General features: G+C 38.1%; 1 protein-coding gene and 1 long non-coding RNA gene across 4 annotated transcripts in view; one reads left to right on the top strand and one right to left on the bottom strand.

Annotated features, from left to right (window-relative positions):
- Nucleotides 1–27,212, top strand: part of CLYBL (citramalyl-CoA lyase) — a 177,636-nt gene that overhangs the window by 139,321 nt on the left and 11,103 nt on the right. For 2 of the 3 annotated variants that reach the window (XM_074859361.1, XM_074859360.1), the window contains exons 3-7: nucleotides 9,613–9,801; nucleotides 13,344–13,445; nucleotides 15,269–15,362; nucleotides 16,730–16,897; nucleotides 21,970–22,094. In XM_074859361.1, coding sequence (XP_074715462.1) covers nucleotides 9,613–9,801; nucleotides 13,344–13,445; nucleotides 15,269–15,362; nucleotides 16,730–16,897; nucleotides 21,970–22,094 — 678 coding nt within the window. Of the gene's footprint in view, nucleotides 1–9,612; nucleotides 9,802–13,343; nucleotides 13,446–15,268; nucleotides 15,363–16,729; nucleotides 16,898–21,969; nucleotides 22,095–24,314; nucleotides 24,371–27,212 lie in introns of all 3 variants that reach the window. The other variant, XM_074859362.1, reaches the window with a different exon arrangement.
- The window catches only part of LOC141939502 (uncharacterized), a 64,819-nt gene continuing 37,856 nt past the window's right edge, over nucleotides 250–27,212 (bottom strand). The window contains exons 2-3 of the long non-coding RNA XR_012627599.1: nucleotides 5,605–5,792; nucleotides 250–4,089 (exon numbers count right to left, since the gene is read on the bottom strand). This is a non-coding gene — a long non-coding RNA (uncharacterized LOC141939502). The remainder of the gene's footprint in view (nucleotides 4,090–5,604; nucleotides 5,793–27,212) is intronic.

Below are 27,212 nucleotides of genomic sequence, written 5' to 3'. Positions count from 1 at the left end.
AGTTGTTTGTATGGCCATGCTGTAAACGGGACTGCTGAAATGGTCTGGAGTTAAAAAAATTCCTACTCTCCCACTCAGAAATAAAATAAACCTGAGTTTTTCTAATATGATTATTTCAGTGATCCAGTTTGCATCTTGACTAGAGAAACAGTTGCATTGGAAATGCTTGCATGGGGAAAAAGTGGGGCATGGAGTGGGAATAAGCCGAGAAGGGTAGAAATTTCTTAGATCTCTCAGAAATAAACATACTTTGGTTTATCTTATCCTTTTATTGGGAAATATGCACCAACTTTACTTTAAATTTTGCCCATATTCCAGAAGCCCCACTAAGGAACACCTTCTCAGTCAGCCTAGCATTTAAAAATAATTTATTTCATCAGAAAAACAGTTGAAGAAAAGCTTAGGGAAAGAAATGTCACAAGTTCCAGCAATTTGTCCCACTACAATCAAGAATATCTAAATGAGAAACTCAGAAAGGTTTTGAAGAACATCATAAACAATTAAGATTTCTTCTCTACATGTCTATAAAGAAGTGTATTATATTGTACCAGTACAATACATCTATCAGTGATGTACAAATACTGTACTACAACCATAGGATTGACACAGGGGAGACTTGACCTAGAAAATAGCCACCTCCTAGGTCCCACTTTCAAACTGGAGAAAAATCTTAGTTCCTTTAACACCGATCATAGGTCTAGGCAGGGAAAAATTCACATTCTCAGGTTTGGTTTAGACCACAGAAAACAAGTAGTTTCTAAAAGGTCCTTACTCCTTGTCATGAATACATGAGTCATGGAGTTAATCTTATTTTATACACGGGCTCAGTCTCTGCTTCAGCTAGTCACTGCCGATGCGGGGACACATGGGACATGGCATTCTGGTGCTGTTTCCCCTCTCCCACTTCGGGGGCGTGGGGGTGGAAAGAAGGGGGTGCACTTGCTTTTGTACTGCTTCCCATCCTTCAGGGACTCTGCCAAGAGTGAACAGCTAGCTGTAATGAGCTTCGTCACATCATTAGGAGCATCTGAGAAAATGTTGCCTACAGGAGGTGCTAAAACCTGCATTTGGGGTGGAGTGGGATGTTTGGGTTCCTTGACTCACCCCAGGCACCCATCCAAGTGGGAACTCTATCAGAAGGAAGGCCTTCTGGTAGAGAAAGAAGAAAGATTTCTGGTAAAATCCAGCATAGTGAGGGGGGTCTTTAAAGTAAGCACTGGCTGAGAAATAAGTGTGTAAAACAAGTTTTCTTTGCAGGAAGGCGAGAGTCAATTTAGTGTGAAGCTTGTTAGACCAAACTTTCCTGTGTTGAACATCTCCTAGCATTATTCTCCCATGGAAGTAATTACTGCAATTACAGGCTACTTCTACAATGCTAAATGCATCTGATCCAAGGAGAGATCCCTGCTTCCCTTGCCTATTGGGGCAGAGGGGCTCATGTCCACATTGAGTAGGGGCAAACCTCCAGAGCAGACTGACTGCAGTGACAGATACATAGCACATGGGTCTGGGTCTTCCCATGACACAGAGTGGGGCTTTGATGGACCTACAGTATGATTGTTTTTCTGGGTAGTTTTCTTCAGTTCCAGCAGCTGAAATAATATGAACAACATGCCATATCAATGTGAGGTTTTTTAACCTTTAGCTGAAGATATGTGTTGCATGCCCTGGGGCATGGCAAGGTGGCATGTGGGACTGAAGGTACACAGAGCTTGCTGGAGCAGTGTCACAGGACTGAGCAGGTTGGAAGCAGGTGAACTTGGTGCAGTCCTGCCCATACTGCTCTTTGGGCGTGATGCCTGGAGAGATCCATCTCTAAAACCACACCTGTGTTTTGGTTTGGAAGAAACAGATGATTCACTCCCTCAAAAGGGGAGTCTGGATGTAAATGAGCAGTTGTGCCTTGTGGACAGTTGGGGCCCAAGACCATCAGCTGAAGCTGGGAGCTAAGTTATCTGATGGTATAGATTTTCTCAGAAGGTCTGTAAACAGAAATTGATACAAATGATGTGATCGCACAAGGGCGCGCAGGGCTACATGAGATAATCTGCTTTAAAAAACTGCCTGTGAGATGAGAAGGTTTAAGAAGCCCTCTTCTAGATGGCACAAGAACCCACCTGGTGGGATGACTTCCTGGGGGTGCCTTGCTCAACGTAAGACACCTGAGTGACCAGTTAGTGTCATAAATCCCACGCTAAACCTGTGACACAGAAACACATGTGTCTACAAGGTGACACCCCTTAACTTTAAAATGTAAGTGGAAAATGAAGAGGTGAGAGCTTTTTGCACAAGTACAATTTTACTGTGAACATGACCTGTAAGCACTTGGATTTAGGGAATTCTGTGGGATTTTGATCACATTACAGAATATTAATTTGCTAATTTACCAAGGCAGATAAAGCGCTTCATGAAAATTGAGATAAGAGCTCTTAATGAGTATTTGCACAGTACCAAAAAACATGCATAGTTGTTCCAAGCTTTCTCTTTGAACACCTAGTTTTATTGAGACTGCAGGTATACTGGGAAAAGTTTCTTCCAGAAAAGAGGAATGATGAAGGAAGACATGGCACAGCTGACCTGATTTTTCTTAAAGCTGCCTTCGTTCCTAGGGGCTTCTAAGCGGCTTGGGGCAGACACTGGCTCCTTCAGTACAAGCAGGCGTAAGCCTCTGGCCAGTTGTTTTCTTTCTGATAAACTTTTATTTGCCTTTAGCTTGCTTTTAACTTTCCACACTGTTTAATGTTCACCTCTTTTGGCTTTAATGCTTTTTTTCAAATAATTTATTAAATAACTGAGGCAGTAATTAAACAGCACTTCTGATGGTACCCATTTGCTGATCTTCAAAACGTTTGATCCATATCTCACTTAGAATCACCACACCTGAAATCAGTTGCTGAACAGGGATTGAGTTTACTAAAGCAGATTGACTTTTGATGGACAGCAGTGTATTTCATTATCAGCATCAACAAAGAGATGTATTTATAAAAATAAAAAATTGATGCCTAAATGTACACATTTTCTATAATAATTTATTACATCATTGCAAGTAAATATACCTTAAACTAGAATATTTTTAAATAAAAAATTAGCGTAACATACAGTTACGTTCATGTGCTAGATGAAAGAAAGGTATAGCCTTTTTTTTTTAATTGATACATCAGATAGAGTATTTTGTAGTCTCATGGAGCAGCTCATTCGGACTGTCCAGGAAGACTAATTAACACTAATGCTTCTAAAGAATTTTCATTTGTGATGCTAATCTGTCACAAAACCAAAAGCATCCTCAGAAAGCCAGGGAATAAAGTAAAGAGACTACATCTTGCAGCCAGCTTAAATTAGTGTTAGCTTGATTTGTCTTAATTGAAAGGCTGTTTATGTCTCTTTTGTAAGTGTTTATAAAAGTTGGCAGACAGAAGAATAGCTGCCTACGTACATGAACAAAATTTTCTTTTATTGAAGCTGTTGTATATAGTACTGTCATTAAAAAACCTTTTGAAATATTTCTGTACACATAGTCTTAAGGTATAAGCCTGTCTCTGTGTTTATGTATACACACACACCATGCTGTATTATTTTTGCTACTGAGATATTTATGCTAAGCCCTCATATTACAGTAATATTTCTATGTGCCAATTCATTCTAAGTAGCCTACTGGCCTCTGTTTAAATTTCTATGAGATACATACAAGTTGGAAAAGTATCTTAAACACAACTTGTGAAAATGTCTTTCTCTTGCACTAATATACACATCCTCGGGTACCCCAGCTCAGCAGAAATGTAGTCCTTACATAGCTGAAGCACCCCTAAAGCTTTACTGGCATTCATGAGCCCTGGGTCTTGGACTGCCGGCTGAGTGGACCTCGGGTTCTTGTTCTCTGGTACCACATGTTCACAGCATCTCAAGACAGGCCATCACTCGATCGATCATCATTCATGGAAATTGCCCAACTCTGGTGATGTTGGAGAGACCCCATCTAATATCTTCAGGATCCACATGGTCCACACTGGTAGAGGGAGGGAGAGGTTTGCTAATCTCCCATGGCAGCAAGCAGGTCCCAGCTATTCATAAACAGCTTTAAGAGATCTTGTCCTTTAAAAATACAGGATAAACATTGTTGATAGGCACACTGATGCATTCCTAGACCCTAAATGACACTTCTAGGAAAATAGGCAAAGAAATTAAGATTCCTCAGAAGAGCATAATTAAATTGCAGCTTAGTTCATAATACTGACCATGGAAGTTTGCTTCATTTTAGTGTTGCTAGACCATGTACTGCATGTAAAGACAATTAGCAGAGCAGAGAGAAAAGCAGCAGATGCTAGAGATGCACAGAGTTAGATGACTCATTATGTCATGAAGAATCTCTCTTTCAGAAAAGTGAAAAGGTTGGTATAAAAAAAGAAAAGGCTTGAATAGACCAAATAATCGTTAAAGAAAGAATTTGAAGATTTCAGGAAAGAGTGGCAGAAAAATTAGAATCTTGCAGCACTCTAAAACATGCGTTTGCCTGAACTGCAGAGAAGCACCACATACACCATGGGAGACCCTATTCTCCCTCCTCCTCCCCACTCCTGGCCCTTCTTTCCTTGAGGATTACATGGTGGGTTTGGCATGTTCCCTATTGAACTAAAAGAAAATGTGCTTTAAAACTTCCTAAGTCTTTAAAAACTCATGAACTGATTATCTGCTTGAAGGTAACTATAAGAAATTATTTAGTAACAGCTTCCTGAAGGCTTTGCAATGTATGCATATTTTACAGCAGTTTTCAGTCTAACAAGACTAACTAAAAATAAGTATTTGCCATTTCAAAGATTTATTCTCCTGATGCATGTAAGGTAGAAGGCAAGTCTCATGAACCAAGCACCTCCTGTTCTCAGAAACACTCTGCTCCACGGTTACAGTTCTCTTTGTTTCCTTAAAAACAAATGTAATTTGTCTTTCCTCTTGCCAATCTCATCTGTGAATTTGAAACTAAATGAAGTATCATTCTGTGTGGCATCATTTCACTGATGGAGCATTAAACATGTAAAAAATGTCAGCCTTTCCCTCTGCAGAAACTCAATTTTGCCCAAAAAGTGCTGTGGGTATATATTATATGTGCACTTCTGCAAAATCTTATTTGAGAGATGCATTTGTAGAGTAAGCACTAATATAAGTGGCAAAGATTCAGCAATGTCAAGTCCTGTAAACAAACCACTCCAGGGAAGTAACATTAACACATAATTGTATGTTTTTACCATGTCAGACCTGTCACAAAAAATAACTTGAATTGTGATTATAGTAATTAATTTTTCCTCTGCCATTTGAAACATGCAAACTTATTATGGCAATGAGGATGATAGATTCTGGCCTGCCATTTTAGCACATCATATATTTACATTTCCATATGAATAATTATCACCAAAAGATGTTAGCAGGATGAGATCTATACATAAACATATCTTTAAGTATACCCGCTATCTCAACATTAAGACCTGAAAGTCTTGAGGAAATAAAGGTGGTAAGACTAGGCAATAAAGATAAATCAAAACAGAGATTTTGTCCCCAGAATCAAGCAGATCTAGAAATCACAGTGCTGGAAAACTGGTTTGTAGGGTATCGTACCAGTTTGAAAAGAAGAAAATGTCATTTTTCCGTCTGCTGTTGCAGTCCCCAAAATTCTGTTAATCTGATCATCTTTGCTTCATTATTGCTGTATTAACACTGTGTCCAGGGTGAGTGGGTGGCTGAGCTTCCAGCTCTGTGGCATTCCTTCTGTTTCGAAGCAGAAATTTCTATGTCTTGACATATAACTTAAAGAAAAAAATGGGAAAAAAAAAAGAAAAGAAAAGAAGGAAAGGTACTGATTTAGCTGGTAGGAGACTATGATAATACTATTACCAAAGGCACCTATTTAGGTGTGCTTATATGGTGTAGTTTTATAAATAAGCCTGAGGGGCTCCTTCTTCACCACCACCCCCTTCCCCAAGTCTTGCACTCTGCCTGCCTGATCCCATCCGACAGTAGAGCTGATACCGCACTAATCCCCGCAAGTTTGGGACTAATGAACTAACTGCTGGGCTGCCGCCACGGAGCTTGGTCCCAAACTATACTGTACTTCACACTCGATTTATTCTCCAGATGGCGAGACTGCGCAGCCCCGCCGCGAGGGACCACCTCTTCCACTGGAGTGTAAAAGTGGACGGATGTTGTTTTCTTTGCAGATTTGATAATTCAGAGCTAGGAACTCATGAGGATGGTTAGTTATTAGGTTTAATGGGTGCCAATCGAGCCAGCAACACACGTATTCCCATCTTTAATTTCAATGTCGGTGTGTCTGGGTGGCGGTGGATTTGTCGGCGATGCTGCGTCACTGAAACCTTTACCTTCTCCAGTTGGCATAGCTGCACGTGGTAATGAACATCTTCCTATGTACTCCTCAGAGTCAAACAGAAGGAATGTAAAGTAGCAACCCTGACCAATATTTTTTTCCCCAGTGGGTTTTCCAGCACAAGTTGCATATTTAGTGTTTACCATCACTGTTTACCATGAAATTCTCTGTTGTCTTTCTCCCTTGTTCAGTTTGATAAAGAACCCAGCCCACGTGGGACACAAGGGGGATACCACCATCCCAAGCTACCTGGGGATGGAATTGTTTACTTAACAATCAGTTTTATTTCTTTATCAGCTATTCATTCACAGCAGAGTACTATCCAATGTTGTGGTTCTCATGTGAAGAACAGAGTAAATAATTTTTTTCACCGTTCCTTAAAATTTCTAGTTTGGCCATTCTTGGTAGGGACCTTACATAGTGTTTGGAAAATGTGTTTATTCTTGCATCTACTACTATAAAGGCATTATTGTATCGAGGACTACTTTTGTCTCTACTGTTACAATGTTGAAGTAGTTTAGCTTAAAATTTTAGCTTTTGCATGGATCTTACAAGAATAGCATCTACATTTCCCTGGGTAATGAGGCAGAAAGAGCTCTCCTTTCGTCCATGGTTTTAGTACATTTAGTCGGAGGTTTTAGTACATTTTTTTATTTACCCATGAAATGTTTTATTGGAAGCCTGGGTGGGGATATGATACACCCCACTAACATCAATGGGATTTTCTCCGTTGTAGGAAGGGTAGGCACCAAGTCAGCCCCCTCACGAGCTCTGACTTTGGCAGCCAGGTCCTCTCAGTTTGTCCCACAATTAGAAACATAAATTGAATCCTGATGTGGAAACTATAGTGACTAGAAGTATTTTATCATGGAAGGGAAATGTTTCCATTCCTGGGGTATCTAAGCAGACAGATCTAAAATGTAGTGGTTCTAAGCAAATGCATCAATTCTCAACCCAACAGATGGCATGGGTGTGTTAACTAACATAGCAACATATTTTCTATTAAAATATGGGAAAAAACAACAACCCCCTCCCCATGTTTGTTGGTTGGTATAAATTCAGTGAAGTTGTTGGTTATTTTTGGGATACGTACCAGAGGGCTGCACATTTAGTTTATGTAAATTGATAACAGCAACAGCCTGTTAATAAGTGTTTTGTATGGAAATATACCTAGAAAGACACGATCTGTCTTTTTTGGGAAGGGAGTTTGCAGCCTGAGGAGAAAAATAGCTAATGAGATGGTCTACTACTCATTATTATAATCTGAAAAAAATTATAATGAATTAGGCTGTAAGTTTGCAAGAGATGTGCCTTCAGTAGGAATTGGATGCTGCCTTAGTGGATAATTTGGGGAGATCTTTCTTTTGCAAATTGGATCAGTGTGTGCTGAAACGGTGATAATCTGACTTTAATTAAAAGCATAAATTGGTTTGGAGCGTGTTTTTAAGCTACCCTTCTGCATTATGTCCAGAAACTTTCAGCCCAGCCCTAGAAATCCATTACCCCTGGTCGGAGAAGGAAAACATAGGGGATTTATATTACCCAGTATTGGCATCATATGGTTTGGTTTACCTAATTCGGAAGCACCATTTCAGACGGCTGTGTGCCGGAGCTGTCTTCCAGCTGGACGTGTTTGTAGTAAACTGCATGCATCTTTGTGTGGCTTTCCTAATGGTCCCAGTCAGAGTCCATTCACAGCAGTTCGAACGTTTTGGGTTGTATTTTCCAGAGATTACCTCTGAACATGCCCCTTGATCGCAGCACAGGGATGCATACATGTGTGCCTTGTTCCCGTCTGTCCGATTAACAGGCATATGCTCCCAACCTTCGGAGAAGCACGGCTAGTAGCCCCAAGCTGAAGGCTGTTTGCTTCAGATTTCATTAACTTTCTGCTTCATTATTCCTTCCTTTTAACCAGTTAAGAGCCGTCACTTGCTTTTCTCTAAACTTACCCTAATTATCAGGCGTCCCAGCCCTGTAAATCAGTACACTGCAGAGCTGTCTTAAACTGGCCTGGGAGACCCTGTTCTGATCGGACCTGACAACTGTAAGCTACTGTTCCCTCACACTGTTTAACTCAGACCACATTGGGAAACCGCGTCTGCCCCTCTTGCCAGCAGAGATTTGCATCTGTCTGGTTTAAATCTACTGTCATGTGCTGTCTTGCTGACTGGTATTAGCCTGGATATTAACTTTGATGATTTCTTTTTATTTTTTCCCCTTGAGTTTGCCTGTTTTCTTGAAAAGCATCTCTATTCAGTGACTGCATATTGTTAAAGTCATTCCTGAAGCTCCGTGAGTCAGGAGCTTTAAAGTTTTATTAGCCCCCATAAAAACTCTTCACAAATGAAATGACTTTTGATAAGTGTGCATTTTGACAATGCGAATTTGTTAGGGGCTGTTGGCAAGTGGAAGGAATTTGGGGTTGAAACTGCAGTTGGCAGGAAGCAAGGAGCCCAGCACCCTCCTTCCCCCCCTCCCCAACTTCTTCTCCAGGCCAAGAAATGTGTTTCATTTCAGAAAAGCATGCAAGTATTCTTCGTGCAAATCAACTACCAAACAGATTTGTAAATTTACATTCACAAAAATAGCGAATGACCATGGGAAGCGCATGTCTTTGGAGATTTTATTTTATGCCAGCAGGAGAATAGCTTTTCTATGTGGTTCAAGAAAAATCTCCAAGTTATTTTGGTGTTGTTTTCACATGCTAGTTGTAAACTCTAGCATGGGCTTTAATACACTTTGGATATGTGGAGAGAAGGAAGATTTACATAGCAAAACCAAAGAAGTATATGTACATCTGTGCTTACTGACGTCCAGGCAATATAGAGATTAATTACAAAAATGAACTGGTTTATGCAAATTTAATAATATGATGGTTTTGTGAGTGCAGACACTTAGTGCAACACATTATGGTGAGTATAAAGATTTGTGTTTGTTAGACATGTTCAGCACTAGTGGACACAAAAGTCTTGTTTTCTATAAGTGGTGGTGTAGAAATGCTTAGACATAAAACCTGATCATTTATAAAGAAATGAGGAAAGTAAAATTGCGAGGTGCTGGTGATGACTGCTTCAATTAAAGTCCAAGAGTGACAGACATCTTGGGGACACCAATATACTTGCAGTCTAGCTTTTCCCCTACATTGTTTCAAGAACTTTTCTGCTCAATGCACTTTTCTGTCAATAGAAAATATGCTTTCTTTATCTTCTCTTGTGCCTCTAAACTAATATATATTGTAGAGAGAAGCAAGACTGACTGTTGTGAAAACACTTGAAGAGTTTGACTTTGGGCATGCTGAAAAGTGTGTTAGGATAAACTCCGTGTCCAGCGGTCTTGCAGAAGAAGATCTAGAAGTGCTTTTGCAGTCCAAGACCCTTCCTTCAAGCATGATGCTGCCAAAGGTTGAAAATGTTGAAGAAATAAGATGGGTGAGTACCAACAACACAGTAGCTTTTGACTGAAGCTGTTGGGCCAAGTTCACACAGGCATAGAGATGAATGACTCTGAGTTATGAGGAAGGCTGCAAATACCATACAATATTGTTGCTTGGCTAAGGTAATTAGGGAATGCATCCATTTAAATGTGTGTAAGATGTGCTGTATAAAAAGCATATGTGGAACACCTTGCATTTATAAAGAAAACCAGGTTTATTTCTCCCACAGTCAACAAAAAATCAATATTGATGTCAGAGTATATTATCAAAAATAGAAGCATAAGTATCTGACTCTTCTCTAACTGTCCTAAGAAGCAAAATTATTGTCTCTGTCTGTGCGCCTTAGTTACATGCATTGTAAGCAGGAGATGGGGAAACCATGTTAGCGACATATGAAAAAATGGGTTGGGGGGAGGTCACTCCTTGGGGCAACTGGAGGAACAAACAGGAAGCTTTTAACTAGTGTTTTTAATTAGCACAGATATTATTTCCTGAACAGTTCTCTATTTCTTCCTTTTTAATTGCTGGCAGGTGTGTTTGTGTTTCACGACTGACTTTTCAGCCAATAAAAACCTGAAATGTAAATGGTTGGCATGTCAAATTACTTAAGAAAACTTTGAAATAGGCCTAATTATACTATAATTGTTTTAATTGTCAAGAAAGGGGGACATTTGTTTAGATATACCATTATTGCTGTAACATGCCAGTAAAGGAATAATACTTAATTATTCACTTCTATATTTTTGCAAACCGCTAGCCAAGCAACTAGCACGCGTGCAAGCTGTGATGAAAGACAGGCAGACATATTAGGATCTATTTTAATCTCAGCATCTAACCTTGATCAAACCATTGAGATCGGGTGTGAGCATACAACTGAGCAAATACGTTGGGTACGTGACGAGCCCCATCCATTCTGTGGTGCTGCCCCTTTGGCCTCCACCGTTCACGATGGAAGGTACACCATCCCCTTCACCAACATTTAATTAAATTAACCAGAGTATACCTCTCAGGGTTTACAGCCATGTAAGTGTTAGATGTAACTTGTCAGTAATGAATATTCATGCTTCCAAACTGGCAGGGCCCTTGCTGCCACCAAGTAGGTTTTGCGGGGAGGTGGGATGCAGGGCCTCTTTGTCCCCTCATCCCCTTCCACCTTCCCTCTCGCTAACTTTGATTTCCATCCTGGAAAACAAGCCAGCCCCAACAACTTCTGCCTCATGGTCTGCCTTTTGCTTCCTTCTGACTTTGCCCAACCTTTGCACACAAAGAGTGCACTCTGCTTAACGCCACTGCCTTCTTTTCACAGTTGTCCCAAAACTCACTCTGGCATGATTTTTCAGCCTCCCAGAAGCTGTTTATTTCCCCCCACACATACCCCCCCCCTTCATTTTTATTTATGTGCAGCAGAAAACCTGGAGGCTGATGCACAACTAAAAGATGGGCTTACTTGTTTTCTTTTGTGTGAGAATCTCTTGCTTTCCTTTTGTCCCTAGTGTGGGTACTTGTTTGACTGGCATGGCTTATTGGACTATAACAAGCGTAACTCTCCCTCCTTTGTGGCGGGACAATTCTCCCACAAATCCCGACCAGTGTGCATTCTTCCCGACACACTATTGGGTGTGCACTGGAATTGAAAGAATTGCTGAGGCCTTGCTACTTCATCCCCTCCCCAAGCTTTGTGGGTTTTTTTTCCCTCCGCCTTCTTTTTTTTTTTCCCCTCTTTCTCCCTGAAATGAACACTTTACCGGGCCGGAAACATTTAATCGTCTCCTTTTGAAAAAAAAAAAAAAAAATTAATTGAAACTTCTCCACTCGTTACCTTTTGTATTGGTGCTTATTGCAAATTTTTTTAAAGGGAGAGGGAGGGAGACAATATTTAATTAAATGTGCTTTTTTTTGTTGTTTACCTTCAAAACAAAAGATAGCAAAAATCCCAGGAGTGTGACATGTAAAATATTTTAAAACAAAATAAAAGCTCTGCTGCTTTAACTTGCACTTAAAATATAAACACAGTAGCGCTTTTTACTTTTTCTTCCCCCTTAAAAAAATAAAAATCAGATAGGAGTCTTAAGAATATATGCTGATGCCATTATACTACCTAATTTTCTGCATTTGCCTGGATGAAGTTTACTGTTTTCTGTCACTATAGTACCTGCCATACTGTACACTGACATGTGTGAATTGCATTGATTATTATTTTTTCCCTCCTTGCACATTTTTGGGTGGAATTCTCTTCTCCAAGGAAAAGTTACCAAGAGGGCCACAATGACGATGCAAAGCAGGGATGGGAAGGGCAGAATTCTTCATCGAAGAAAGCTGTGATTTATTTTGGCCTAATTGTAAAGTTACTGCAAATTGCTGGAAAGCTTTTTTTCAAGATCTGGGTGATTAGATTTTCCTTCTTTTGGGGAGGGGCGGTGGGGGGAAACTAAAAGGGGAAATAACACCTCTAATCCAGCTTCTGGTAAATAGGCTGCCAGCTTTTAAAATGAGTTTCCTTTCTATTAGTCAGAATATTATGCTAAGCCTTAAGCATTAGTTTTTTATGTTGCCATAGCAGCCTTATTCCTGCAGGGTTGTGACCTGCGATGATTACAGTACAAAGCTTATAGGGTCTTGAAACCCCCTTTGAAGATGAAAAGTCTTTGATGGTTTATATTTATGCAAATCTCTTAGATATGATTTACCCAACTGAGACTGAATGGAGAGATGATTAAAATTCCCTTTCCTTTGATATCCATTAATAGTCGAATATTCCTTAAATTTAAAATATATGCATATGTTATTTTTGTCTTTATTTACTAACATATTTTTGCCATACCTGCGATATGTTTATCTCTGCGCAAATTACTCGATCTGGACAGACATAATAGATTTACAATATAGGACTGAGGGTTTTTTCCCCTCTTTTTTTTTTTTTTTTCCTTTTGAAAGGGGAAAAATCTGTGCAAGAGCTTTTGTATGTTTCCAGATGATAGATTTTGGAATTTGGGCTACCCCACTGGCAGCTCAGAGCTAGCTGTGAACTGGTCTCATGGAAAAAATTGGCAAGCTTTGGTCTTCAAAGAATTAAACTTCCTTTTTAAGGCCTTCCTAGGTAAGCTAAAAAATTATGAAGAAAAGCCTATTGAACAAAAGGGTAACGGTGCCGTAATGAATAATACGGATGCCACTTAGAAGGCTGGGGAGCGCTTCCAGTGATGGCAGTGCTGGACCTGAAACAAAACCGGACCTCAGGTACAGCAGCACTTCATTGTTTTCCAGGGCCCACGGATTTGCATTTCACTAAGCCAGGGTGAGAGGTGCTAAGCCTGGATTTTTTTTTTGCAAACCAGACTCCAAACTTAGAAATGTATGGGAATGCTGCTGTTTCAAATCTCAGGCCTTGTTAAAAGCTGTTTTAATTTTTTTACTTATAAGGTTTTGGGGTGGGGAGGGGTGTTGTTACAATCAGGTGAAAATTTAACGTGTTATATATACATGCAGGTTGTTCTTTCTTTTTTTTTCTCTCTGATAGCTCATACTGTCTAGTTTTAGTTTTCAGACAAATTCTTACATCACCTAAAAGGCCGAACCCTTGTAGAACCAATGAATTTTATCCCCTTTGTGGAAACGGCAGTGGGCTTGCTCAATTTTAAGGTAAGCAGGTCTTGAAGTGTTCATATTTTGCCATCTCAGCAAACTAGGATAAGCAGAATATTCCCCAGTCTCTCCCTAATTTCATCAAGAAAGAGAGGTTAAAAAATACTAAACATATTGTTATTGTTCAGTCCGCTAAAACATTTGTAGGTTGAACTCTTATGTTTGTATTGTAAAGGCCTTCATAAATTCAAAATATTTTGGTGACAGAACAGTTCCAGATAGTCCATGCCAAATAACAAAACCTCTCTGCATTACTCTTACCATTTTTAACACAGTTGGAGTAGAAACAGACTTCTCCAAAGATTTGGAATACTCACAGTGTTGCAATACACTTGGCTATTTAGTAGCTGTATCAAACTCAACTTTTGTATAACATTTAATTAGAAAAAATAATTAATCATCATTTCACTATTGCTAAACTGGCATCTTTATAATGGTTTCTACTGATAACATTACAACCAAATTTCATGTTATCATTTTTTTGTGTGTATGATGGGGTGTTTAATGCTAACGTTAGAAGTATAATTAACTTTGAAAATAGGAAATATCTGAAGAATGTGCTCATTTTTCAGGGTAATTTTAGATCAAATCTTATTTTTAAAGTGCATTTTAATATAAATTACTCCCCAACCTTTACTATCAAGTCCAGGTTTTTCAGAAAGGCAAGGCAGCGTGGCAATGAAACGGAAGATCTCGTGCATGCACCAGGAATTCAGTGTTCCCCTCCCAAGCTCTAAGGGAAAAGTTTCGGACCAGCTGAGGACACACACATCAAAAGTACCTCCAGAAGTACTGGCAGGCCTCACAGGCAGCCTGCTTGTTTGATACAGCCATTTATCCTACCACACATGCTAACATATCTAGAAACATAATAAAGCAGTAACCAAATAGACACGCTCCTGTCCAGTGTGCATACACAGAATTAAATCATATTTTAAACCAGCTGAGGTTTTTCTTCACCTGCAGTATTTCGTAGTGGAATTTTTAATATTGCAGTGTCTGATGTTGGCAGGAAAGTTGCCTTTTAAAGCACTCTGTTAAATAATAATTTCTTGTCCCACCAGCTGCCATAGAACACCACCCATTAGTAGAGCTGGTAATTACATCTATCTCTCTCCACATACCTTAGCCTTAAAAAATATTAATGTTATCCAAACATTGATGTAAAACAGTAATATTTGGGAAATGCACTTCTTCACAGAATAGCTACAGCAGCGAAATTTTTCTTGCTTTTATTTTAATACTTTTCTGCAGCACTTGTTGCATTTTTATCTTCCTTAGCTAATTTTTAGTTATATATAGCAGAAAACTTTAAATTGGCAATCCTATAAGGAATCCTTACATTCTATAAGGAATCTACAACCTTTTTAAACTGTTCATAATTTTAATACAAGAGATTCTGATCTTGATTTCTGTTTCTCATGCAGATATATTACATGTCAAACTAATCAAATTTAATACTTTTGGTTTGCTTTTAAGCAGTATTTGACAAATGGTTTTTTTCATATTGTTACGTAAATATCTGAAGTAGTGATCACAGTAATACCCAGTGCAGTGTGTCAGGCAGAAGGGAGGGAATCTGCTACGATGACCTGTATTTACACAGTCTAGGCATATAGGTGCTTAGGGAAAGATAATGTTTTCTCTTTTGCTGAGTCATTTTAAAGCACTGTACATAGTCGAGCACCTACAATGGCTTCGCTTAATAGGAGCAATTTTAGCTGAAGGATTTGGGGAACACTGAGTTGCTTGTAATATCCTCTGTAGTCTTTCTGCATCCTGTATTTCTGTAGAAATTAATACTCTGTTCTCATTTGAAGGCTGTCTGTGAAGAAGCACTGAGAACAGGATCCCAGGCTGGCTTTCATTTGGACGCAGTTGTCTTTGGAGGAGAGGATTTCCGTGCCAGCATAGGTTGTTACCTGTGTGTTTACTATAAATGTTAACGTATGGCATTTGCATTGGAGAAGCCCGATGTGATTTTTGGCCATTGCTTTTCCAACAGCAATAATTAAAGTAATGACAACACTTGATGCTGCAATTTACATTTTCACTTTACTCCTTAATTTTTTTCAATGCAGAATGTCTCACTGGCAAATTAAAACATGGTCCCTGAGTGTTACAGGGCACTGACACTTTCTTGTGCTTCTTGGCATGCAATACCAAAAATTAATGAAAAAAAAACCAAAACAAAACAAAACCTGTTGAGTCACTGAAATTATTTAAAAATATGATATCTATAAGAAACATGCTTTTAAGAACTACATTTAAAGTCCTAAAATTCTAGTGTCTGCTTCATTACTGTTTTACAATTATCAGTCTTTTGACATCATGCACAAATACTCTCTTGCTACATTTTGCTTTCATAAATTTATATTAAATGTCCCATGTCAATACAGCCATGTATTCATGTGAAAGCACTATTAGCCTTCCTCAAAAATAAAGAGTATTTCACAATTTCTTTTATGAGAGGCTGCTTAGCTTCTTATTAATCTGATTCAGTTTGAAGATAAAGGTGCAGAGCTGTCAACATTTAAATTAAAAATAAGGACATTAATGTAAAAATTAGCATTGCTTTACTAAAATATTCCTTAGAAACTGGAAATCTGTGTCTAAATAGTGACCCTAAGGAAAGGGAAAATTTTATTTTTATTTTTTTTTCACACCAGCCTTCACGTGAGCACTTAGCTGTTGCCCTGTGAACACATACAGTCTCGTGAATGCTTTTGCTTCTTCTCAGAAGTCATCCACCATCATTTTTTCATCCAAATACTAAAGCTTAAATATTCAGCTTAGGACATCAGTTGTAACAAGAATCAGAACCAGGGAAAGTGGAATTCTATTCTCAGTGTGAATTTTTTAACCATTTAGTTGTACCCAGTATATCAATTTGTGTAAAGCTTCTCTTGCTGTAATGCTTCTCACTGTACATACAGTAAATAATATAATCAAATAATTACTTCATGTTAGTTCCAAGTCAGCAGTCCTTACCAGCCAAAGCTTCCACTGACTTCAGGCTTACTACTTCTAATTTGGACTAAATCAGAATCTGAATTTTCTAAGCTAGTGTTTAAAGATAATACCTTTTTTCTTTTGCTAAAGCAGCTTTTTTTTTTCTCAGAAGAGTATAATTTTGACAATATAGCCTTGCACCCCTCTTTTCTTTTCTAAATTGGTTAAATGAAATCTCAAACTTTCCTTTTTTTAACACAGGAAATCTTTAAAATAGAAAGGTTTAAAACAGTCTTGTCAACTTTTCTTTGTTTTCATTGTTTTCGTAGGTGCAACAAGCAGTAAGGAAACTCATGATATTCTATATGCCAGGCAAAAAATAATAGTCACAGCAAAGGCATTTGGTCTTCAAGCAATAGACCTTGTTTACATTGATTTCCGAGATGAAGATGGGCTCCGCAGGCAATCAAGAGAAGGTGCCTCAATGGGTTTCACCGGTATGGCTTTCTGACGATGTCCCAAAATAAGGCATAGCTTCTTCAATTTAAATATGTTGCACATTCACTGTCACTTAGACAAATAACTTGTTTTTTATTTCAGGTAATTTATTGAAAAAATCAATAATACCGAGCTCTTCTGTTTATTAGCACCTTTAAAATTGGGGCTGGAAATTTTGCCTGAGAAGTCACAGGCTGCTTTTTAAAACCACATCCCATGAAGCGTGTGACTGTTTTTGAAGAGAAGTTGGGGTAGAGTCTGTGCAGTGATTCCGCCCATCACAGAGCATGGGAAAGGCGATACTGTACTCTGCGATGACCACTCTCCGATTGCTTCTTAAAATACGTGGTTCCCTTTCTCCTATCTTTTGTAAATGGCAGTTGTTAAAAAATGCTTTTTAGGTGAAGGAGTTGAGAAGCAAATCTCTTATGCTAATTGTTAGGGGAAAGTTAATTTCTTATTATTTTCTTTGATTTGTTTTTCATCTCCTGGCTCCCCTCCCAGTAAGTGCTGGTGACACCTACGGGTATTGGCAGACAGCAAGAGCAGCAGGCTCCTTGCCCCAGAGTACTGTAATGCAGCCTGTTACCCTGTGATTGGTGTACCAGATCACTCGGACACCCTGGTGGGACAGTGCAGCCACCAAAGATTGGGGTTTTGCAATAGAAATCGGCCATTTGACACATACATTAGAGAATTCTAGCATATAGGACAAACATTTTACATTAGTTCTCTGAACATCATTCAGGATACACGTACAGAGATAGTAGGGTTTTGTTACTAAAGGCATAGGTCCTGATGATACCATCTAGCAAATTATATTTTTACAGTTAGTGGTATATGATATCTTAAAGCACCAAGTAAAAAAACAAGTGTTCTTTTAAGTGATCTCAACATGCCAGTGAAAGAATAGCAATCGATGCTAATCGAGAGCACAAACTCTGCCTTACTGTCTGTTGAGCTTCAACATTTGCAAAACCAGATCTTCTTTCAGAGGCAAAACTGTTAGCTCCTCACAGCTACATTATGTGGGCTTCCACCCTTCATTCGTCTGCAACTGAAGTTGGGAAAATAATAGAGCTTCAGAATGGTAGCACCTGCTGATGGCTACCTAATCTCAACCGATATTTCCTAAGCTTAAGGAAAGGCTTGATTTTCGAAAAAAACTTAAGCATCTGAACCTCCTGTTGACAGAAGATGGAGTTGCAGGTGCCTAGCACCTTTGAGAGCACTCTTTTTGAACACTAAATGTGTATTTAAATACTTAACTCAGGCTGCCAATTTAGGATATTTAGAAATGCTCAGCATAAACAATGTTGATGGTGGTTTGGGCTCCACTGAATTTACGGAAGTTGTCTGACATCAGGATAGGGTCCAGACAGGAGACAAATGAAAAGGCCACATGTGGCAATTTAGGGCGTAAAGTGAATTCCTAACTCGACCATAGAGGTGTCCTGCCTTTCCATACAAGGAGTAAAGATCTGCGAAAGGTACAGACTTCATTAAGGTGAACTCACAGCTCCTGCTCTTTGCCTCCTGCCTTTCCACAACTATCGCCAACACATTTCCAAAATCCAGCAAACAGCCTGACAACCAGTCCAACCATAATTAGAGACAGGTAAATACTGACTTTTCTGATTTGGTGGCCAAAAGAAAAAAATTTTAAAGTCTGTTTAGGTCAAAACGAAACACCATTTTTCATATTTTTGGTAAAAGAGAAAAAACATATTTGAGGTTGATCCGAAATGTTTCACTTGTTCTTCTGTTTCTTTTGCTTTCAGTTTATCTAATATTTTTATAATCTTTCTTGCTTATTCTGATTAAAATAAAATGTTATTTCAAAACTGAAAGCAAAAACATTTCATTCCAAAACTATATAAACGAAACATTTTAACATTTCCAATTTAATATTCATCACAGAAAATTACAAATGGGTTTTAGCTTAAGCCACGACCTTGTATAAAGCAGAAGTCTGCAGATCGTATTTGCCACTGACAGTCCCCTGATAACATGAGAGTAAAATACAGAAATGTTGCCTTAATAACAAGTTCAAAACACACAATTCTTGTTATTTTTAAATATTTAAGATACCTTCCTGCTACTTTTTCACAAAGAATCAAAAACATTGATATCAACAGGACTAAATTAAGCTGAGGCTTCCAAATTGCTCTCTTATCTGGAGAACACACACTTATTTGCATGCATAGGGCCAAATTCACCACCCTCAAAAACTAATGCAAATCCAAAATATTCAGCAAAGTCGTATGTCCTCAGAATTTCCCATATTCAGATTCAGACCAGTGGAATTGGCCTTAATGTAATATGTTCACTCAAGATTAAACAAGTAAAACAATATAATGAAGAATTTACCAGCTTTTTAGTTACTGTTATGGCCCTCATTGCTTATTGTAGCCAAGTTTTCCAGTTATCTTAGAAGCAGCCTGTTTTTCTTCAGTGAGTGTGTTTACATAAAATCAAATATTTCAAATGTAATTTAGCCAAATTAATAGATCTTTTATATGTATATTTATATATATATTATATATCCGTATATGTTGGGGGGTATATACACACACACACGCATACACACCCAGCAAGATGTTTTACAGTACCAGAACCCGTGGACTTAAAGTCATTGTGTTGCGTATATAAATGGACATCATTTTTAGGAATGTTTATGTAAAAAATTAAGTAAATCTTGCCATAGGCTTTAACAGCTGATTTAGTCATTATAGAAAGTCCTGTGCTACATGCTGAGAAGCCAGATATAAATACGAAACACTAGGTTTCCTCTCTTTTTGCAGTCTTTTGTAAAAGACTAAAATGACACCATCATACAGTTACCTAAAAGACTTGACAGGTATTGATTTAAAGCACGATATATCAAGTGGTACTGTAAAAAGGATTTCATGGTCATAAATTTTAATGTCTTCCAATTTTGTACTCTCTCAGTAACTTGTCAATAACAACAATTCTGTTTAAAATATTTGCTTCATTCCTGCATGGCATTACGTCTGTTATACAGTTATTTGGATACATAATCTGTGACAAAAATAAGCTGAGTGCTATTTTATATTCTCTGTAAATTGTTCAGATGTATTTTAATGATAAAAAGTATAGCTTACTGCTACAGATAACTTTATCAAAAGCAAATCTTTTTCAGAAATATTTTACACTTTAAAGAATCATATATTCATATTGTTATTTTTGTTATAATTATAGACTGACTTTAAATATAATTTAAAATATATTCTACATTTTTCCCAGAAAGTTAAGCTCCTTAGGATTTTGCAGGAATTATTTGTACACCCTTCAATTTTAAAATCAGTAGTTTAGCTAGAGAGAATTTGTTGTATTACAAATAAGGAACATCATAATCTTATTAATGGTGACATTTGATTAAATTGACTAAAAAAACTTTGATTAGACATAACGTAAAACACATTAGTTAAGAAAATTTGTTTCCATGTAATTTCTTTCCAAAAATGTAGTTCTTACTGAATTTTAAGCTTTTACATATTTGTAAGCTTCTTTTTTAAGTAGTTATGACATTGAAATTTCAAACTGAATATTTGGATGCCCATAAGATCATAAACTAAAAGTTGTTTAATAGGAAAGAAAATAAAATTGACCTACTTATGGCTTTTTAGGAGAGAAATGTAGCAACAATAAAAAATTACTAATTCTTTGCTCATTAAATTAAGTAGATTGTGCTGCTGCAACCCTAGATTTTATTTGTACTCCAGGTTATCACTCAGACCCATTGCAGTCTGATAAAAGTAATCCCAGGGTTTTTTTGCAGCAGTAATTTCATTTAAAATAGGTGTATCTCTGCAGTCATGCATGAGACTTCTTAGACCAAGAGATGGGCTGATTTCTAATGTACAGCTGGGTTAATGTCAGTAAGAACATGGGAGTAGACCCCGTTGTGAGCAGGAAACCCCCTTAAATCCCGACGCTTCAAACTTTTCCTTGCGTGCAAAAATCTCGCTCCCGCGAGAGGCTGCAGCATGTGGTGGGACGGCACGGGTGTGGGACCCTCTGTGTGGAGGAGGCTGCTCACTTCGTGGCAGGTTTGCAGGATCAGGCTCATCCCCCTAACTAGTTTTGTTATCTGGCACAGAGGAGAATCATTTATTCCGCGGGAAGCTGGGAATTATGGTAGCCTCTCTTTATTAAAACACTATGAAACCAAAGTGCAGAAATCACACTGGTCTGTGAAATTTCCTTAGAAATGAACTAATAATGTCAAATGTTATACTTTTAAAACTGTCAAATAAATTAGATATGTATTTGTTTTAAGGTAGCTAAATACAATAACAGATTAAAATGGATTATGTGGCTGTCTATTCACATTTGAAAATCTCTAGTAAAAAAAGGCAACATCTATTTTTATTTTTTTAACATATATTTATACAAGAAAGGATAAAAAAATAGTGCTTCATAAAACTTCAGGGCATCTCTGGTAGTTGTTTGTTATACTGGTGACTAAATAAATATTGCAGCCTACCTGCAACTGCTAACTATTACAACAACAATTTAAACACTGAGGTTTTTATGATGCTAAGCCAATACTGAGAATTTAGGGCATGAATCTTAGGTGACTGGTAGCTTTTCAGTCCTACAAATTTCTTGCCATCTTCTTCAGATCTCATTTTCTGAATGCATTTTAACACAACTTTTTTAAGAGTGGCTGGAGCTGTTATTTATATAGTTAAATTCAGAGATGCATTATACTTAAGTGTTATTGACTGCCCCGGACAAACAATTGCACCTGGAATGACTGAGAGAAGATGTATGGATTGAAATGGGGAGGGAGGAGAAAGAGTCGTGGGTTCTTGCAAATTATATTGAATGCAAGCATAGCTCAAGATATTTTTATTCTTAAAAAAATCTGGCAAAAGGCTATCTGCCTGTTGTCCACTTTAAAAAATAAAAGAAACCAAGTAAAATAATTAGTTAAAGAGCAAGAAAGTCTGCAAGGCATATGAGAGCCTCAAGTGGTTGGAACATTTTGCTTGAACATCTGTTTGTCGATGCATGATTCTGGTGTTATTAATCTTCTTTGTAGGTAAGCAGGTGATTCACCCCAACCAAATTGCTGTTGTCCAGGAACAGTTCTCTCCGAGCCCTGAAAAAATAAAGTGGGCACAAGAACTGATTTCTGCTTTTGAAGAACATCAGCGATTAGGCAAGGTAAATATTTTGTTAATATGCCATAGTGGAAACCAAATCTGAATAATATTTAAGATGTAGAAAGACTGGTGATGGCTCTTTGCATTTTTCTGATGAAGTGTGCTGTAACTGAGAGTAGTGCTCTTGAAATCTGTGTCTGGATAGACTATGGAGTGTATATTTAATATAAATATGTCACTTCCCAATACATTTACAAATAGACAAGCTATCTTTTTCTTTCCCCCCTTTTTAACTTTAATTCTTTGATTACACAGCCTTTTGAGTACCTGCATGTATCTACAGCATTGGTGAATTAAAACCGCTTCTCCATTATGCCGCAGAATCACAGTGTTACTGTCATAGGAAGATATTTGCAATCAAAAGGCAGGTAGCCTGGCAGACACCTCAGACTGCTTGTACAGACATCATTTATGGAAAAAAATAAACGGATTAGGAAGTATTGGTTTTCTAAAAAATCTCTGTGTTGGTAAACCTGTTTCACTTTTGGGGGTTTGGTGCTGCAAATATCCCTAGTAGTGAGTGAATTTACTTTTGAGCAGAACTGCTTGCAGATTGTGGTTCTTAATCATTAAAAATGGGAATGTTTTATGTGCATTTGTACCAATTGCTGGACCTGAAATTTGGATAGAGGAGAAAGCAAATTAACACTAGAATATGATTGTTCCTAATTTAGTGCATCATTGAGTCTCACGTTTCCTGCTCTGTGGGTTTCTGCTATGTAAATATTGCGGTGGTGATGCACAATCTGTCTCCACTTTGTGCCAGTAATACTTAAATTAGGGGTCGCCTGAAGGAAGATTTTATGCTAGTTGCGGCATTGTCAGTTAATTATCTTAAAGGTTATTTGCTATAATCCAGTTTGCCTCTTTTTGAAAGAAAAAAAACTTGCAGCTAAATATGTTTATCTTAGTTGCAGCCAAGCCCAGGCTAGTTAAAACGCAAAGTCCCGATGTCAGAATGGGGAGTGCAGATGAGCGGGAATGGTTTGCGTGTGCTTGTGTGGCATTCAAGTGGGACACAAATCTCGTCGGTTTTGAAGTTCATATATAAGACTGTGCATAGGGTCTCACTTTCTCTGGTGCCGTATAAAGGTTTTCTGTACATTTCTTTGCTTTCTGGTGGGTAGAAATAGACTGGTGTATGTGCCTTCCCCGTTCTCCTGTCTTTCTCATACTGCAGATGTTGTGCATTAGAAATGCTAAAGAGGTCAAAGCAGAAATGATGCTTTCATCTCAGGGCAAAAGTGTGACAAGATGTTTGCTCTTCTCTTTGCTAGGCTGTCGCATCCGCTCTGTGGTACCTGGGTGTTTTCAGTATGTCCATGACTACGATATTTGGGTGCTGTCCTGAGCAGTTATTTCAGGGTCACTATTAGGATGCTGTATGCCTGTATCTCTTTCTTCTGTTCCCTCGGTTTTGAAATGTAGCTGTCTTCATGCAAACAATTTAGAAATAGAAAATGTATGACTGGTTTTGCCCATTATTCTGATTTACAAAGCTTGGCTCTCTTACAAAAGACATAAACATACTGCTGGTGCAAATGTGTAGGCAGGTACATGCAGAAAGAAAAAAGTCAAACGACATATTCAGCCAAATATTGTTTATGTTTATGATGTTACTATTCATTCAGCTGAATTTAGTGTCAGAAATCTAAGGAACACCCCTGTCATATGAACAATCGATGAGGAGACTGGACTAAATTTAACTATAGTCCTACTATTACACAATAATGAGGCCAAACGTGTTTAATATTTAAGAATTCTGTATTAGGCAAGCACTGGTCTTTGGATTTGTTTTGAAGCTGTTATTTTACTAACATAATGCCGGTTTCTTGATTATATCAGTCACTGTGGGGGTTTTTTGTTTGGGTTTTGGGGAATTTTTTTTTTTTTAATAAGTCCTTTTTAAATAGGTTGTAAGCTTCTATAATCAGCTGCAAGAACAGATTTGCTGAGGGTTTGGGGAAGTTTTTTAACCAACCAGGTTGCATGCTTCATATATTTTTGCATGTAGCCGTTTATCAATAAAAAAGGACTGACAGGTTAAGATGTGAACTTCTGGATCTTGTATCACTGCTGTATTGCCAGGCTTCATAACAAAATTGGAAAAATAGTTTTCCATGTAGTGCTGCAAACTTCTTAACCAAGTTTGCAGTCTGGTATTATAAATGTGTCAGTAAGAAGAGCTTGGATGGTCTGATTACTTAATCTTTTTCCAAAGCAAACATATCTCACTGAGGGATCCTCTTGCTCCGCATCCTAGCAACATGCTAAAATGTAAGTAATAACTCTTCCCCTACCACCTCCTGACAAATACTCCACACAGTGGTTTTAGTAATCCTCATGTCCTAATGAAACACCTCTTCTGTTTTCCTTTTCCTTTTATTATATTAAAGTGTTCATGTCAGTAAGACTAAAAATATAGCTGTGGTTAATATGGTTGAGACTTGCATGGTTTTGCCATGTTATTAATCAAAGTTGAAAGCCTGGAAAAAATAAATGTGAGGGATTTGTGCGGCTGTTTGTGTGGTAGATAAGTTACTGGTCTGCAGTCTCTGGGATCATAGTTTGTTATTAACTGGGTTTAAAGTTTGATGCCCTTAGTCAACAATATTTTATATTAAAATACAGTAATAAGCTTCTATAATCTATTCCAATTTGAGAGCTACAATTGCCGTAATAATCTTTCTTTGAGAGAAGGCTGAACCAGGCTACTTCATCCTGGAGGCTGAAATGCTTTGACATGGTAGCCCCCAAATGCAAGTACTGAGGTCAGGAAAAATTAGGATCTCGGATGAGCACTGCGGAATTGGAGATGCTGTGGCAGTGTCCAAACAGAAAGAAATTAGAGAGCTAACCAGTTAGCCAAAAGTATTTGGGTTTACCTTACGGAGATAGTCCTGTTTGAGGGGTTGTTTTGTTTGGCTTCTACGTTGTTTTGGTTGTGGGGTTGGTTTTTTTTTTACATTTCTAATCTGACTGAAAAATAGCATATCTAAGAAATAAATGGTAATATTGTATTTTGGACAATTAGAAGACATGTTGAAAAAGTACATTTTGTATTTTATACAACTATTTATTAAGTGCTCTCTTGTCTAGAACCTTGAGATCTAAAAATGAAAAATTCTTAAAAAGAAAAATATTATTTATGTATCATTTCAATATTTTTCCAGTAGAATTGCATTACTAGGGTATATAATTTTCAAAATTAAAAAATTCATCCTAAAGAAAGCAGGTGTAGCTCTTGGGAAAGTCTAAATATAAATAAATGTCAGAGTGTGTTTAAAAAAATTTTTTAAAGGGTAATAAACATTGTTCTGGTAGTCTAAAGGACAGTTTCTGTTCTAAATTTATGAAGTATTTGTACTGAATTAAACAGGGAAGTGATTTTATAGATCCAGATTAAACTGAGTCCAAGGTGTTGAGTTAGGGGGAGAAGTTACTAGCTTATTTGGAGAGAAAGATACAACTTCTATCAATGAAGATACAATAATCTTTACTATGTAACTCCTGCATTTACATTACCAGTACACTGGATACAGGAATATAATCTCTTCTATATGTAGTTAGTGTTTATATGTGACAAGAAAGTAAGACATTGCAAATGCATTTTTGAGCCATTCAACCTGTAAATACATCATGCACAATATCATTATCGTGATCTTCCTGAATCATCTGGTTTTTGAATAAAATTCATACAGAAAGAAAAGCAGAAGAGTAAATTAAGAGGTTGCTTACACAGTTATCTCATGTACTAATTTATAAATGCTTTCAAAGCACCTGCACATTAAACCAGGGAATAGCTAAATGCTGCCACCGAAGTCACCTGTCAGGTAAGGATTATTTAGAGTTAAGGTAAGTAACTCACAAAACCAAGCTGTATTACAGATTGAATATTTTAGATCCCATGGGGTAAAATAGAAGAAATATCTGTACATGCCACATACAAATGCACAGAGCACTTCTAAGAAGACCTTTAGCATATGTTTCTTGCATTATATTCTATGCCATTGTATATCATGTTCCCAGCAGCTGAGAAATAATATATATGAACTCCAGCGATCTGACAAACTATACAGTTTCTTTTATGGACCTTTCCAGGATTATGAAAAATCTTAGGAATGCATTTATTTACACAGCATCTACTCAACAAAGGAATGGAAATTTCCAGCAGTGGCTCCCTTATAATGCTCTTTGTTTAGGAAAAGCTACCCCAAGCCACTGTATCTTAGAGACGATGCGCCTTCGTGCTTGGGCCGGATCCAGCTCCCACCGCCGCCCGGGGAGGTCTCTCCCCATTGCCCTCCCTCTTCCAGCAATGCCACGGCCCCCGGGAGGGGTCTTCATCCACAGCCCCAGCCATGAGGGATCCATCCTGTCCCAATCGAGTTCATGGGTGCTGGGAGAGCAGGACCATGCCCTGGGGGTGGCAGGCTCCTCTGGGCTGCCTCCTGGGAGGGATACGCTGGAGCATCCCTCTGGCATGGGGTGGTGTGGGACCCCATCAACCCACAGGGATTTTATTGCACTTTACAGGGCATTATATCTCCGAGCTTTACATGGAGCTGGGAGTGCTGGAGCAACAGACTGCACGCAGAGCTTTGAGGTGTCACCAGCTAAGCTGGATCCCATCCCCGGGAAATGCTGGTGGCATGGGCTACCTCTGTGCACACTGGGCTGCAGCGCTGTCAGCCCTCACTCCGAGGACGCAGGGCATTTGCTGCTGTTTATGTTCATTAGGCAGTGTATATTCCTCATGCTGCAGAGTGGGGGATTCAGGGATTTGTGATAAATTGCCATCTTTTATGAGCTTCAGCCTTAAGAAGTATAGGCTCAGGTGCATCTCTATGCAAAGATGGGAGCACTGGTGGGATTTAAGCATGGGCCACTGTTATGGTGTTTATCTTTTCAAAAAGTGGCCAAGTGAAATTTTAATGTGAAAATTGATGAATAGACATTGAGAGAGCTCATATTAGTACTTAAAGTTTCTCTATACAATTTTTTATTTGAAAAAGATTTTAGAAATGTGGTTTGTGTCACAGTTGAAGGCTTTTCTCTTAGAAAGATCCATCTGGGGACAAATTTCAAACCTTTACAATAGAGCAGAAGGGGCTGTATT

This window comes from Strix uralensis, chromosome 2, assembly GCF_047716275.1.
Source record: "Strix uralensis isolate ZFMK-TIS-50842 chromosome 2, bStrUra1, whole genome shotgun sequence".
In the NCBI taxonomy this organism is placed as follows: Eukaryota; Metazoa; Chordata; class Aves; order Strigiformes; family Strigidae; genus Strix; species Strix uralensis.
Note: the sequence above shows the minus strand (reverse complement) of the source record. Positions and strands in the feature narration are given on the sequence as shown.